This window comes from Narcine bancroftii, chromosome 9, assembly GCF_036971445.1.
Source record: "Narcine bancroftii isolate sNarBan1 chromosome 9, sNarBan1.hap1, whole genome shotgun sequence".
NCBI classification, from domain to species: Eukaryota; Metazoa; Chordata; class Chondrichthyes; order Torpediniformes; family Narcinidae; genus Narcine; species Narcine bancroftii.
In genome coordinates this window covers 124196606-124211881 of record NC_091477.1, presented here as the reverse complement: position 1 = coordinate 124211881, position 15276 = coordinate 124196606, and the positions used below count along the sequence as shown (strand labels likewise).

General features: G+C 44.7%; 2 protein-coding genes and 1 long non-coding RNA gene across 9 annotated transcripts in view; 1 reads left to right on the top strand and 2 right to left on the bottom strand.

Moving 5' to 3' along the window:
- The window catches only part of LOC138742787 (leucine-rich repeat and IQ domain-containing protein 4-like), a 48568-nt gene extending 46634 nt beyond the window's left edge, over nucleotides 1-1934 (bottom strand). For all 3 annotated transcript variants that reach the window (XM_069897723.1, XM_069897724.1, XM_069897726.1), the window contains exon 1: nucleotides 1861-1934. The gene's annotated coding sequence lies outside the window, so the exon portion shown is untranslated. The remainder of the gene's footprint in view (nucleotides 1-1860) is intronic.
- Nucleotides 1935-2053: 119 nt separating this feature from the next.
- Nucleotides 2054-13786, top strand: LOC138742785 (uncharacterized). Its single transcript, XR_011344405.1, has 2 exons — nucleotides 2054-2276; nucleotides 13562-13786. It is a non-coding gene; the product is annotated as an uncharacterized lncRNA (long non-coding RNA).
- LOC138742783 (leucine-rich repeat-containing protein 34-like) overlaps nucleotides 7675-15276 on the bottom strand; it is a 69443-nt gene continuing 61841 nt past the window's right edge. For all 5 annotated transcript variants that reach the window (XM_069897709.1, XM_069897710.1, XM_069897712.1 and 2 more), the window contains 2 exons: nucleotides 13560-13686; nucleotides 7675-8524 (listed from right to left, as the gene is read on the bottom strand). In XM_069897709.1, coding sequence (XP_069753810.1) covers nucleotides 8237-8524; nucleotides 13560-13686 — 415 coding nt within the window. In that variant the 3' untranslated portion in view covers nucleotides 7675-8236. The remainder of the gene's footprint in view (nucleotides 8525-13559; nucleotides 13687-15276) is intronic.

The following is a 15276-nucleotide window of genomic DNA, read 5'->3' as shown; positions in this document are numbered from 1 at the left end:
TGTCCTGTTCTCCCTCTCATTACCCATCCCCGTACTCAGTTCATCATTTCCCCATCCCCCGTATCCCATCTCTGACCCCCCCCCCCCAACCCCATCACCCACATATTCAACCCCGGTCAACCCCATATCTGCCCCCTCCCTCAAACCACTGCACCCCACCATTTCCCCCTCCCTCAAACCACTGCACCCCACCATCCCCCCTCCCTCAAACCACAATACCCCACCGTCCCTCTCCCTCAAACCACTGCACCCCCCTGTCCCCCTCCCTCAAACCACTGCACCCCACCATCCCCCCTCCCTCAAACCACAGTACCCCACCGTCCCTCTCCCTCAAACCACTGAACTCCCGTCCCCCTCCCTCAAACCACTGCACGCCCCCGTCCCCCTCCCTCAAACCACTGAACCCCCGTCCCCCTCCCTCAAACCACTGAACCCCACGTCCCCCTCCCTCAAACCACTGCACGCCCCTGTCCCCCCTCCCTCAAACCACTGCACGCCCCCGTCCCACTCCCTCAAACCACTGCACGCCCCCGTCCCACTCCCTCAAACCACTGAACCCCACGTCCCCCTCCCTCAAACCACTGCACGCCCCCGTCCCCCTCCCTCAAACCACTGAACCCCACGTCCCCCTCCCTCAAACCACTGAACCCCCGTCCCCCTCCCTCAAACCACTGAACCCCCCGTCCCCCTCCCTCAAACCACTGCACGCCCCCGTCCCCCCTCCCTCAAACCACTGAACCCCACGTCCCCCTCCCTCAAACCACTGCACGCCCCCGTCCCCCTCCCTCAAATCACTGCACGCCCCCGTCCCCCTCCCTCAAACCACTGAACCCCACGTCCCCCTCCCTCAAACCACTGAACCCCACGTCCCCCTCCCTCAAACCATTGAACCCCCGTCCCCCTCCCTCAAACCACTGAACCCCCCGTCCCCCTCCCTCAAACCACTGCACGCCCCCGTCCCCCCTCCCTCAAACCACTGAACCCCACGTCCCCCTCCCTCAAACCACTGCACGCCCCCGTCCCCCTCCCTCAAATCACTGCACGCCCCCGTCCCCCTCCCTCAAACCACTGAACCCCACGTCCCCCTCCCTCAAACCACTGAACCCCCCGTCCCCATCCCTCAAACCACTGAACCCCACGTCCCGCTCCCTCAAACCACTGAACCCCCCGTCCCCCTCCCTCAAACCACTGAACCCCACGTCCCGCTCCCTCAAACCACTGAACCCCCGTCCCCCTCCCTCAAACCACTGAACCCCCCGTCCCCCTCCCTCAAACCACTGCACCCCCCGTCCCCCCTCCCTCAAACCACTGAACCCCCCGTCCCCCTCCCTCAAACCACTGAACCCCCCGTCCCCCTCCCTCAAACCACTGCACGCCCCCGTCCCCCTCCCTCAAACCACTGCACCCCCCGTCCCCCCTCCCTCAAACCACTGAACCCCCCGTCCCCCTCCCTCAAACCACTGAACCCCCGTCCCCCTCCCTCAAACCACTGAACCCCCCGTCCCCCTCCCTCAAACCACTGAACCCCCCGTCCCCCTCCCTCAAACCACTGCACGCCCCCGTCCCCCTCCCTCAAACCACTGCACCCCCCGTCCCCCCTCCCTCAAACCACTGAACCCCCCGTTCCCCTCCCTCAAACCACTGAACCCCACGTCCCCCTCCCTCAAACTACTGAACCCCCCGTCCCCCTCCCTCAAACCACTGAACCCCACGTCCCCCTCCCTCAAACTACTGAACCCCCCGTCCCCCTCCCTCAAACCACTGCACCCCCCGTCCCCCCTCCCTCAAACCACTGAACCCCCCGTCCCCCCTCCCTCAAACCACTGCACCCCCCCCCGTAACTCATATCCCTGGACCCACCGTCGCCAGTGCCGGCCACCGGAAGCCGTCACCATGGAGACCGCGGGCGCCGTCCTTCCAACCTCGGAACCGCCTTCCGCGCGGAAGCATCACAGCTGCTGCGTGACGTCACTAACCTGCCGACAGCCGAGCCTCCAGGGCCCCGCCCCCAGCCCCCCCCCCCTTGACTTCCCATCCCCCCCCCCCCTCCTTCTCTCAACTCCCCTTCGACCTTGAGCTCAGGACCTGAAGTTAGATGCGAGATAGGAGACAACTATTCCCCAGGGGACGACTCTGTGACTGTTGCTTCTCTTGGACTTGCATCAAGTCCATGGATTTGAATGGGTGGAATAAAACTCGTTATAAATCCCCAGAACAGCTGGCTTGTATCCTGTATTACAAAAGGAGGAGCTTCACAGAGACGGGGTGTATTAATGGTAATTTTCTCAAGTTCCCAACTTGCAAGAATGATCTCTGTGGATTAAATACAGCAAATGAAACATCTGTATTTCAGAGAAGAGGGAAAGGAAAACAGGGAGCCAAAGGAGAGTCACCCTGCTTTCAGATGTTGGGAAAATGCTGGTGTCATTATTAAGGAAATGTTAACACAACAAAAAATCCACATGAGGCAGAGGTTAACAGTTTTAAAAGGACAAAACTGTTCAAAAATGTATTATGCTTGACAATGTAGTTCAAAGGAAAGATAAGGCTACTCTGAAATAATAACAAAACCACTGGAAGTACTCTTTAGCAGATCCCACAAATCGCCAGAGAAATGCCACGTCTCTACAAAATCAGCAAAACTGATTGGTATTAGGAAAATGGGTGAGCTCCCAAAGAAAAGTATTTGACCACAGTCAACCAATGCTGGAGATGGGAGTAGTTTGGATTGTTTGCTGTGGTCAGATTAGGGGCAGGCAACATAGATTTGTGAAGAGCAAGTCATGATTTATCAATTTGCATGTGGTTTGAAGGAAGTGACAAAGGTGGTTAATGATGGAAGGGTAGTGGATGTTAACGACATGGATTGAGTAAGTCATTTGACAAAACCCCTTGTGGAAGGTTCATTCAGAAGATATAGATGCATGGGATCCAGAATAAATTGATAGCTTGGATTGGCCCAGAGAGGACACAGGATAGAGGTGGGAATGGTGTTCACCTGGCCTGAAGCCAAAGATCAGTAGTGTTCCACAGGGATCAGCATTGGAATCCCTGTTCTCAACAGAGCAGCACACAAACAGGCCCTTTGGCCCATTTGGCAGCATTTGGCCCATACCCATTCCAGCCATGCAATCAACCCATGTTCCTTAAAGAAAATTAAAGTTTCTGCCTCCTCCACTTTGTTTCGCAGCTTATTGCCCACCACCCTCTGAGAGAAGAATTATCCCCTCACATCCCTTCTAAAGCCCCCTCACTTTATGCCCTCTCGTCTTAGATTTTCCCACTCTAGGAAATAGACCATCACTATTCATCTTATTAATGCACGTTATGATTTCATCAACTTCAGTAAGATCCCCTATCAACCTCCCATGCCCTAAGGAAAACAGGCCCAGTTCTTCTAGTCTCAACCCAACCTCCCTAAAACTAGTAAACTACTTATGTGCTCGTTCCAATTTTATAATATCCTTCCTATAGCTAGGCAAACAAAAACAGCTCACATGTGACCTCATCGACATAATGTCTCAGCACTTGCATTCAAACCCCCAAGAGATGAAGGCAAGCATCCCAAATGTTCTTCATTACCCTTCTACCTGTGCTGTCAACTTTAAAGAACTATGTACCTTCACCCCAAGGTCTCTTTTTGCTCCATAACACTCTTTAGGGAACTGTTGTTAACAGAGTGAGTCTTGTCCTGGTTAATTTCACCCAAATGCAACATTCCTCCAAGTTGAACTGCATCTGCTATTCCTTAGCGCAGTTCCCCATCTGATCCAGATCTTGTTGTAAATCCAGGTAACCTTTTTCACAGTCAACTTAGCACATATTTACATTTTATCAGCAAACTTACTCATTTTGACAAAAACATCCTTACCCAAATAAATATTACAATAAGCAAAGGTCCAAGTACTGAATCAGGGTCCTCCAGTGTGGAAAAATGCCCTCTTTAACCACTGTGACTCTTGTCACTAAGTCAATACTTTAACCAATTAGTTAGCTGGCCTCCTATTCTGTGGCCTACCTTACATTCCAACCTACAATGTGGAACTTTATCAAATGCTTCACAAAAATCTGTGTAAACAGCAACTGCCTTGGCCTCATCCATCCGCTTTGTCAACTTTCTCAAAATCCCTTCCAATAGTTTATCTACCATTGTCTTGAGACTAACATCCCTTTTTAAATAAAAGCAGCACATTGCCATCATCCAGAACTTCTCTCATGCTCAGCAAATGAGTTAAAAATGTCAGACACAAGAAGTTTTCTTCTGCTTTTACATAATGTTCCAGGATGTATCTGGTCTGGATTTGAAGATTTATCCACCTTGATTTGATTGAAGACTGTTAACATCTCTTCACTACTGGTGCAGACATGCCCTGGGTTGCCCTTAGTTACCCCCTTCACATCCCCACTCCTGCTTACTCTGATCCACAGTAAACACATTCACAAAATATTAATTTAAGATCTTCCCCATCTCCTCTGCCTCTACACATAAATGCCATTTCCATCCTTGAGGGGACCTGTTGTATACCTCATGATGCTTTGACCTTAATAACCATATTACAGTATGGAAACAGGCCATCTCAACCCCTCTAATCTGCACCGATTTAAGTGATCTCCTCTAGTCCCACCTACCTGCTCCCTGTCCATAATCCTCCAATCCCCTCACGTCTCTTAAATGACAAAATTGACCCTGCTGGAAACATCTCTTCCTGAAGGTCATTCCACTCAGCAACCACTCTCTGAGTGGAGAAGCTTCTCCTCTCATGTAACTTCTAAACTTTTTCCCCTAACCCTTAACTTATGACCCCTCATTCCAATCTCACCTACCCTCAAGGGGAAGAGCCTATTCACATCTACTCTGTCTATCTCCCTCATAATTTTAATTATCTTTATCAAATTCCCCCCCCCCCCCCCTCAACCTTCTATGCTCCAATGAATAAAGACCCAGTCTACTCAATCTTTCTTTGTATTCTAGATATTGCAATCCAGGCCACATTTTAGTAAATCTTCTCTGCACCCTCTCTACCTTATTGGCATCCTTCCCATAATTTGGCGACCAGAACTACACACAGTATTCCAAACTTGGCCTCACCAATGCCTTGAACAGTCTCAACATCACCTCCCAGCTCCTATATTCTATGCTTTGATTTATAAAGGCCAGCATACCAAAAGCCTTCTTTACCACCTTATCTACATGAGAATCCACTTTCAAAGAAAAATGAACTGTTATTCCAAGATCCCTCTGTTCCTCTGCATTCCTCAATGCCCTCCCCTTCACTGCATATGTCCTATTTTGATTATTCTTCCCAAAATGAAGCACTTCACACTTATCTACATTAATCTCCATCTGCTATCTTTCAGCCCACTCTTCTAAGCTGTCCAAATCCTTCTGTAGTCACCGAAAGCTATCCTCACTATCCACAACTCCCCCTATTTTTGTGTTGTCCACATATTTACTAACCCAATTTACCACTCCATCAACCAAATCATTAATATAAATGACAAACAAGGGACCCAACACCAAGCCCTGAGGCACACTGCTTGTCACCGGCCTCCATCTTGACAGACAGGATGTAAAATATTTTTCAATTCTATCTGCCAAAGTAATCTCTTCATTTCCCTCCCAGTATGCTCCCATAATTTTTATACTTTTTTAAAATTTTTTATTTTTCACACTATAAACCATATTGACCAAGATACATACAGACATTTTTCTTCTTAAATATATAGTGTCATTTTCTCCCCCTTTTTCCCCCCTCCCTTCCCTCCCTCCCTCACTCCCTTCCCCATTTATTTAAAGTTCAATCTATAAGATACATTAAACCCATTAAACAATGTTGTCACTTAATAAAAATAAACAAGAAATTTTACTGAGTCAGTTCTTTTCGTTGTCTTCTCCTTCTGTCATTTTAGGTGGTGGAAGTCCACGGTAGGATTTCTCTATTGTATTTCATGGATGGCTCCCATATTTGTTCGAATATTGTAATGTTATTTCTTAAATTATATGTTATTTTTTCTAATGGAATACATTTATTCATTTCTATATACCATTGTTGTATTCTCAAGTTGTCTTCCAATTTCCAGGTTGACATAATACATTTTTTTGCTACAGCTAGGGCTATCCTAACAAATCTTTTTTGTGCTCCATCCAAATCGAGTCCAAATTCTTTGTTTCTTATATTACTTAGGAGGAAGATCTCTGGGTTTTTTGGTATATTGCTTTTTGTGATTTTATTTAATATCTGGTTTAGATCCCAAAATTTTTCCAATTTCTCACATGTCAAATTGCATGAATTGTTGTTCCCATTTCCTTTTTACAGCGAAAACATCTGTCTGATACTGTTGGGTCCCATTTATTCTCAAAAATTTTTATACTTCTTGAGGGATTCCTTCAAACCTTTCTGTTGGTATCTGACATTTGTCTCCTTTTTCTTTCAGATCTGTGCCTCTGCACCTCAGAACATCGAAGTGTACGGCATAGTACAGGCCCTTCGGCCCACAATGTTGGGCTACCCTATATAAATCCTCCCTCCCAAACAGTCCACAAACCCCCATTTTTCTTACATCCATGTGCCTTTCTATTCTCTTAAATGTCCAAACAGGATATTCTCTGTGTGTAAAAAAGATATGCCACTGACATCTCCCCTAAACTTTCCTCCACTCACCTTTAACAGATGTTCTGTGGTATTGCCCATCACAGCTTTGTCCACTCTGTTTATGCCTCTCATAAACCCTCGCACCTCTATTAAGTTGGCTCTCATCATCCTTTCTCCAAAGACAAAATACACAAATTGTTCACCTTTCCTGATTAGACATGTTCTTTAAGCCAGGCAGCATCCTGTAAAATTTTCTCTGCACCCTCTCCAAAGCTCCCATGTCCTTTCTGTAATTAGATGAGCAGAACTGAACACAATAAGTTTGGTCTAACCAGAGTTCTATAGAGCTGCAATAATATCTCGTGGCTCTTGAACTCAATCTTCCAACTAATGGATGTCAAAACACTTATGCATTTTTAAATCACCCTATTAGCTTGTGTGGCAACTTTGAAGAACCTGAGGCTGAGGGGATGTTAGGGATCTGAGGTTTCAGCTATAAGTACAGAGAAACTGGGGCACCCTTGATCAAACCAGTATTTCTGACAGGACTCAAAACTCTACACAACAGCTTAACTCATCATCTATTCTGCATTTTGCAACTTGAAAACGACATAATCTTTCTAAGATATGCAGGTTTATTGGGGAGAGAGGTAGAACATTAGTGTGGCAATTAATTAAACTTCTATGGCTTATATAATTGAAAGTAACAGCATATTTATGCAATAATTTTCTGTTCTAATCCAATTAATTGCTTCAGACAATCAGCAATTCTAAATTCTTTAATGCTGTACTGTTAAAAGTTGTGGAATGAAGGTTGAAGGGACAAGAATAAAGGTTTTTAAAAAGGCATTCTTAGCTTTATAAAGATACAATGTAAAAACAAGACCCAGTTGTCCAATTCCTGACATTATTCTTTAGGAAGGATGTTGAGGTCTTGGGAAGCTGATGAAGAAATTTACTTGACAGATCCAAAGATGTGGGACTTCAGTTTTACAGAGAAATTGAAGCTAGAAGTGTTGTTAGCAATATGATGGAAGTCAGAAATAGATTTAGGCATGGAAAGATGGAATGCAGAACTTCATAGTTGTATACCATGAGAGAAATTTATTTATAATCTGCGAGACAAATATCATGTTTTCTATAATATTTACAAAATTTAGGTTTCCGTGTATAATTGACTCGCTGACTTCTTGGCAACCTCCAACAGACTTTATTGTATGAATGTTTTATTTTCTTGGCATTCTCAGGTATTTCTTTCTTTCTCTTTTCTTTTAGGGGTGGGAGATGGGAGGGGGGTGGTGGGATGATATATATCACATGTATTTCTTATGAAATAATTTAGAATTTAAGGTAAGGTAACTATTATGGGGTTTAAAAACATTTAAAAAGTATTAAAAAAATGGAAGTGTTGAAAATTACAGGAGTTTTGATAAAAGTATAAAGAAACAATTTTGATTGGCAGAGGCTCTGATTTAAGATAATCATTTGTAAAAGTACAGAATTAGAATTCATTTCTTTACACGACAGTGTTGTGATCAAGTGTGTGTTGCTGAACAGGCTGGCAGAACACGACTCAGCATGAGATTTCAAAAGGAAACAGGAAGAATATTTGAAGTATCTGCTGGACATAGGAAAAAGAGTAATTAATTAGATAGCTGATGCAAAGAGTCTGCAGCGTCACTACCAGATGAACTTGAAGTTTCCATTAGGTCTTCTATGTTCTGACTAATAGAAGATTGAGGTTCCTTCAGAAGATCTTTACTGGCATTACAAGCTGCTTCATTGCGTTCCCCATACTGGGGAGTCCAGTAATAGAACATCTGGAGCCCATGAGCAAGCTCAGCCAGGTAGACTTGTCCATCGATCCAATATGGACTCACATCTGTCTGTGTTGGATTCAGACGGCCAACTTTTAAAAGATTCGCAAATTCCTAAAATGGGAAATGAGCAGAATTAAAAGCTAATAAATTCTCAATTTTGTTTCTTGCCATTTCTTTCTGATTTCTTCTTGCCCTTGGGGAATCTACACCCACTCCTGACTCCCACTCCACTAATATTCCCCACACTATGGGGAAGGTTGATAGATGTGCAACCTCTCCATGAGTCAGAAGGTATGGACATCCAGCATACTGGAGGAATAAACCCACTCACACTGAGTGGTAAGGAATGGACCCCTGTTGTGCTTGTAACTGAGTTCCAGGTGCATTAATGGTGGGGAAGAGTGAGGGAGGAAGTAACCCTCTAACCACATTGAATAGAATCACCATCCCTACTAATGTGAGAGAGAAAGGGAAAGTGAAATGTTCCAACAATAGAACAGAATAGTCCAGCTCAGGATCAGGCCATTGTTTGATGGCTCTTGGACTGCACATCTTGGAGTTCAAAAGAATTTGGGGGAGTGGCGCGGGGGGAAACATAGTAACATTTTTAATGTTGGAAGGCCTCAATAGAGGAGATGTAGCAAAGTAGTTTCCCACGATAGAGGAGTCAAGGATAAGAGACACAACTTGCATATTGAAGGGCACCCATTTAAAACAAAGATACAGAAGAATTTCTTCAGCCAAAAGTGTTGAATCTCTGGAATTTGCTGCCTCGGGCGCTATGGAGACCAGGTCGTTGGGTGTATTTAAGGCAGAGATTGACAGGTATCTGAATAGTCAGGGTATCAAAGGTTATGGGGAGAAAGCAGGTGAGTGAAGTTGACTGGGAGATAGATCAGCTCATGATGGAATGTGGAGTGGTCTCGATGGGCCAAATGGCCTTCTCCTGCTTCTATATCTTCCTGTCTTTTCCCAGATGTCTGTGCTGAACATGATGCTGAATCAAACTAAAAATATGCTGCTTGCACCTGACAGACAGCTCTCCATTACATTCATGTATGTACCTATTCTATCTGTTTCCACCATTACCTCTGGCAACCCGTTCCAGGCACCCACCGCTCTCTGTAAAATATTTGTCCTGAACACTGCCTTTAACCTTCTCCCCCTCACCTTAAACACATGTTCTCCATTGTGTGATATTTCCACCCTGGGGAAAAGATTCCAGCTGTCCAACACAACAATGCCTTTCAGGATTTTACAAACCTCCACCACAACACCAGAATCAGAATTTATTGTCATGAACATGTAATGAAATTTGTTGTTTTGCAGCAGCTTCACAGGTTCAAATATTGCTATAAATAAAAATCAATTAATTCGTGCAAAAAGAAGAGAAAGTTAGGAGGTGTCTGTGGCTCATCGTCCATTCAGAAATCTGAACAGGAGAAGAAGCTGTTTTTGTACCACTGGGTGTTTGTCTTCAGGTTCCTGTACCTCCTTCCTGGTGGTAGCAGTGTGAAGAAGGCATGGCCTGGGTAATTGAAGGGGTCAGCACTGGAAAAGGTTAAGAACATCAAATTTCTGGGTGTCAACATCTCTGAAGATCTGTCCTGAGGCCTCCATATTAATGCAATCATGAAGAAGGTTCACCAGTGGCTATATTTTGTGAGGAGTTTGAGGGGATTTGGTATGTTAACAAAGACCTTTGCAAATTTCTACAGGTGTACCATGGACAGCATTCTGACTGGACCTTGAGGTTAGAGGCTGCTTTCTTGAGACACCGCCTCTTGTAGATGGCATTAATGGTGTAAAGACTAATACCCACGGTGGCACTGGCCATGTCTACAATCCTCTGTAGGCTTTTCCTATTCTGTGCATTGGCACCTCCATATCAGACAGTGATGTAACCTGTCAGAATGCTCACCACGGTACACCTGTAGAAATTTGCAAGGATCTTTGTTGACATACCAAATCCCCTCAAATTCCTTACGAAATATAGCCACTGGTGCACCTTCTTCATGAATGCATCAACATGAAGGCCCCAGGACAGATCTTCAGAGATGTTGACACCCAGGAGTTTGAAGTTCCTAAACTTTTGCAGTGCTGTCCCCCTTGATGAGAACTAGTTGTATTCTCCTGGTTTTCCCCGCCCCCCAACCCGAAAGAAGAATCCTAAGTTGTCCTACCTCTCCTCATAAACCATAACCTCTAACCCAGATGGCTTCTTTACCCTTTCCACAGCCTCCATATGCATCCTGTGATGGGGCAACTGGAAATGCACACAGTTCCAAGTTATCAGTTTTAGAAAGCTGCAAGATGACTTCATAAAGATGCTGGAGGAACTCAACAGGTTTTGCAGCATCCTTTGGAAGTAAAGATATTTAATCAATACTTTAGACCTGAGCCTTTTGTCCAGGTATAAGCAAAGAGCTAGCAGGTGCCAAAATAAAAGGGGTGGGGGAGGAGGAGCATAGGCCAACAAGTAAAAGGCGATAATTGAACATCTATCTAGGACAGGAGAGGAGAGATTTGATCAGAGGAGGGGTGTTGCTCTGCAAATGTAGAGAGAGGGAAAGAAAGAGAGCTAGAGGAAAGGAGACATAGGGATAGAGAGTTGGTGAGGGGGGAAGCTGGCAGGAACCGGAGGTTGATGTTAATGCCATTTAGTTGGAAGGTGCTCATACAAAATACATGTTATTCCTCCAATTTGTGGGTGGTTTCAGTCTTGCAGTGTATAAGCCCACGGACAGATGTGTCAGCAAGTAATGGGGTGGGGAATTGAAATGGGTGGCCATTGGGAGATGCACTCTATTGCGGCAGATGGAGAGGAAGTGCTCAACAAAGCGATCTCCTAGTCTGCACCCAGACTCTCTGATGTAGAGGAGACTACATCGGGAGCACCGGATGCAGTGGATGACTCCTGCAGATTCAAAGTGAAGTGTTGCTTCTCTTGGAAGGACTGTTTAGGGCCCTAAATGGTGGTGAAGGAGGAGATGTGGATGATGGTTCAGAATTTCCTATGGTCATAGGGGTAGAGGCCAAGGGGGCGATTGATGGGAAGGGAGGAGTGGTTGAGGGAGGTATGGAGGGAGCAGTCCTGAGGAAGGAGGAGAAGAAAAAATATGTTTGTTGGCAGCATCATGTATTCAGGAGAGGACAACTTTTTTTAAAACTCAAATTCCACCTTAAGTATTCCCTGTGCCATAGGTGCTCTGTGATTTAGTAAGAGATGCTTAAGGTGGTATGTGAGTGGAAAGAAAAAGGTTTGAAAATCACTATTTTAATCATACCTAATTGACTCGTTATGTGTAGGGTTTCATAACTCCAAAGGAAATGGGCCAATGACAAATTTTCTCAAGCAAACTATTTCAGAAACGGGTCTAGAGCAGTGGTTCTCAACTTTCCCTTCCCACTCACATAAACACCTTAAGCAATCCCTTACACTCCCTACTCATCCTTGTTTTCAATGCAAGTATAAATTTCCTTGGTATTTTCTTTAATGCCACTCATCAAGGACATCTCATATCTCCTTTTGACCTTCCTAATGCTTTGCTTGAGCTTTTTCCTGCAATCTTATTCCTCCAGGACCCTGTCTGATTTAGCTTCCGGAACCTTACACATGACTTCTTTTCTCTTGATTAAGTTCATGACCTCTTTCATCATCCAAGGTTTTCTGACCTTGCCATCCTTGTCCTTCCTTCACACTGGAACATGTCAGTCCCTGGTCATTAATAATCAGTTGGTCCTTAAACAACTCACATATGTCAGTTATGGGCTTGTCTGATAACAGCTGCTCCCGTGGAAGAGTGATCACTATTCCCAAAATGTTCACCCTCTGAAACCCTTATCACCTGCTTGGACTCATTTGCCAATACAAGGTCTAGTGTGGCTCCATTTCTGTCTGGACTATCTACATGCTACTCCAAAAAACAGTCTGGTATCACAAGTTCTGACCAATCTCAGCCTCTTGCATGAAGGATTTCTCAATCAACATTAAGGAAATCAAAGTCCCTCACCATGACAATTCTGTAGCTTTGGCAATTTTATGTTATCTGTCCACATATCTAATCCTCCCTATCCTGGTAGCTATTGGGAGGTGAAAAGAATTGCCCCATCAGTGTTATTTCTGATTGCTATCCACACTGCCTCAGTCCCTCTCTGCCAAGTTGCCTCATTAGCAATAGCATGACTCTTTTACCTCCTCATCCATCGTGTCTAAAACACTGAAACCCTGGAATGTTAAACTTCCAGACCTGTCTCTCTTGCAGTATTCTGAAAATGACATGGACAGCTTTGTTTATCTACATTGGGGAGGGGTGTTGGAGTTCTGTTACTACAGTGGGGAGGGGTCATGGGTGTTCCTTTATCCATAGTGGGGAGAGGTCATGGGTGTTCCTTTATCCATAGTGGGGAGAGGTCACGGGTGTTCCTTTATCCATAGTGGGAAGGGGTCATTGGAGTTCCTTTATTCCTTATAGTTCCTTTTTTGGGAGGAGGGGGATGTTGGTGATTTGGAGGAGGGGAATCGGTGATTTGGAGAGGAGGGGGGTCTTGGTGATTTGGAGAGGAGGGGGGGCTTGGTGATTTGGAGAGGAGGTGGGTCTTGGTGATTTGGAGAGGAGGGGGGTCTTGGTGATTTGGAGAGGGGGGGGGTCTTGGTGAATTGGTAGGGCGATGCCATCTGATTCCACCGTAAGCCCCTGATGTGGTCTGATGCACATCCAGGCTCCTCAAAACTATACAGCCGGATCTATAATTCTTCCACAATTCACCACCCTCCCCACTCCCATAGTTCCATTGTGGAAAATTCCTTTTCCAGTCCAGATTTTGATTTAAACTCCTGTAAATTACCAAATCCTTGCACCCATCCGTCATCTCACAAAACTAGGACCCAGAATCTTGAAAATCTCATGTTACCTCACAACTTTTAACAAAACCATCTACATTTTAACACAGATTGAAAATCTGAGTAATTCTTCTCTGGTGAGATTTTGAAGTGAGCTGGTGTTCACTGAATCATTTTAATTTGATAAGTGGTTTAGGGATACGGAGAACTGTCCATGTTAAGTCATGATTCAGTCTAAGGGCAAAATATACTGGTACACAATCACTGATATTGCTCAAGGATTAACTGTTATATCTTTCTTACAGAGGAGGCGGATTCATCCAAGTCATTGCCCCAGATGTAGACATTCCTTAGGGAGGTATTGGACTTCAAGGCATTTGCAAATGCCACCAAACCAATTCCACTGATACCATTGCTGGTCACAGACAACCTGATTGGAAAAAAAAATAATTTTAATGATTTCAATGCTCTTAAGTGTATGATTTTATTTGAATAAAAAGCCTCATTCTAATAAAGTGATAGCAATTAAATTTTATGCCCAAGGTCAGTTGATACTGGCTGCCATTATGTCAACCTTTTACAAGAGCTCTATCGAGAGCATCCTGGTCGGCTGCATAACAGTGGGTTACAATTGCTGCAGAGAAATGGATTGGAGGACAATCCACAGGACCATAAGAGTGGCAGAGGGCATCACCGGAGTCTCCATTCCCACTATCGACGTGATCTACCTGGATCATTGTCTGAAAAAAGCACGCAAAATTATTGAGGACCCCTTCCACCCTGCACACAACATCTTTCAGCTGCTCCCGTCGGGGAAGAAATATAGGAGAATCAGAGCCAGCCCTGCCAGCTGAGGAACAGCTTCTTCCTACAGGCAGTGAGAATGGTGAATGACCAAAGGAACTACTCACACTCCGAGATGCTCATATTTTTTAAACAATTTTAAAAATTATTTGTATTTTTTTAAATTATTTGTATCTACGAATGCTGCATATGTACCATTTGTCTGGTTGTGCACCTGCAGGTTTTGCACCCATATCGACCCTTTGAGTCTGCACCAGTTCACTTGAACAACTCCACTAGTTTCCCCCTCCCACTCTCCACCCATAACCCTCCAACCCCCTCATATCCATGAATAAATCCAACCTTCTCTTAAATGACAGAAAGGACCCTGCTGCAACTAGCTTCTCTGGGAGATCATTCCATTCTGCTACCACTCTCTGAGTGAAGAAGCAACCTCTAACATTTCTCCTAAAGTTTTGCCCCCTTACCCTTAACTTATGCCCTCTTGCTCCAACCTCTCCTGCCCTCAGGGGAAAGAGTCTACTCACGTCTAGTCTATCTATTCCCTTCATAATTTTAAATACCTCTATCAAATCCCCTCTCAACCGTCTATGTTCCAATGAATAAAGTCCCAGTCTCTTTATTCTTTCTCTAGATAATAGGCTTGTCTTGACAGACTCTTTCTTATTAGAGACAATCATGGTCGGATAATGGAGATCCAACACCTATCCACTCACCTCTCCCTTCCCACCCATCCATGATCCAAAACAATCACACAAATTAATTGAATCATAGAGTTCTACAGGCCCTATGGCTCAACTTGCCTGTGCCAATCAAATTGTCTATCTAAGCTAGTCCCATTTGCCTGCACTTGGCCCATATCCCTCTCATCTTTCCTATCTACAAAACTGTCTAAATGCCTTTTAAACATTACTCTTGAGAACAACAGAACAATACAGCACAAACTCTTTGGCCTACTTAGTCCATACTAACCTATTTTCCACTTACTACCATCAACCTGCAACCAAACCTTAGCCCTCAATTTCCCTCCCATCCATGAACCTATCCAAATTTCTCTTAAACATTGAAATCAAACTCGCATCCACCTCTTCTGTTGGCAGTTCACACTCTCACTACCTTCTGAGTGTGAACTTCCCCTAATGTTCTCTTTAAATAGCAAATGAGAAGTGATTCTGTTCATGTCATAAAATTCTTGTTTGCCACAGCTCCTTAGTTT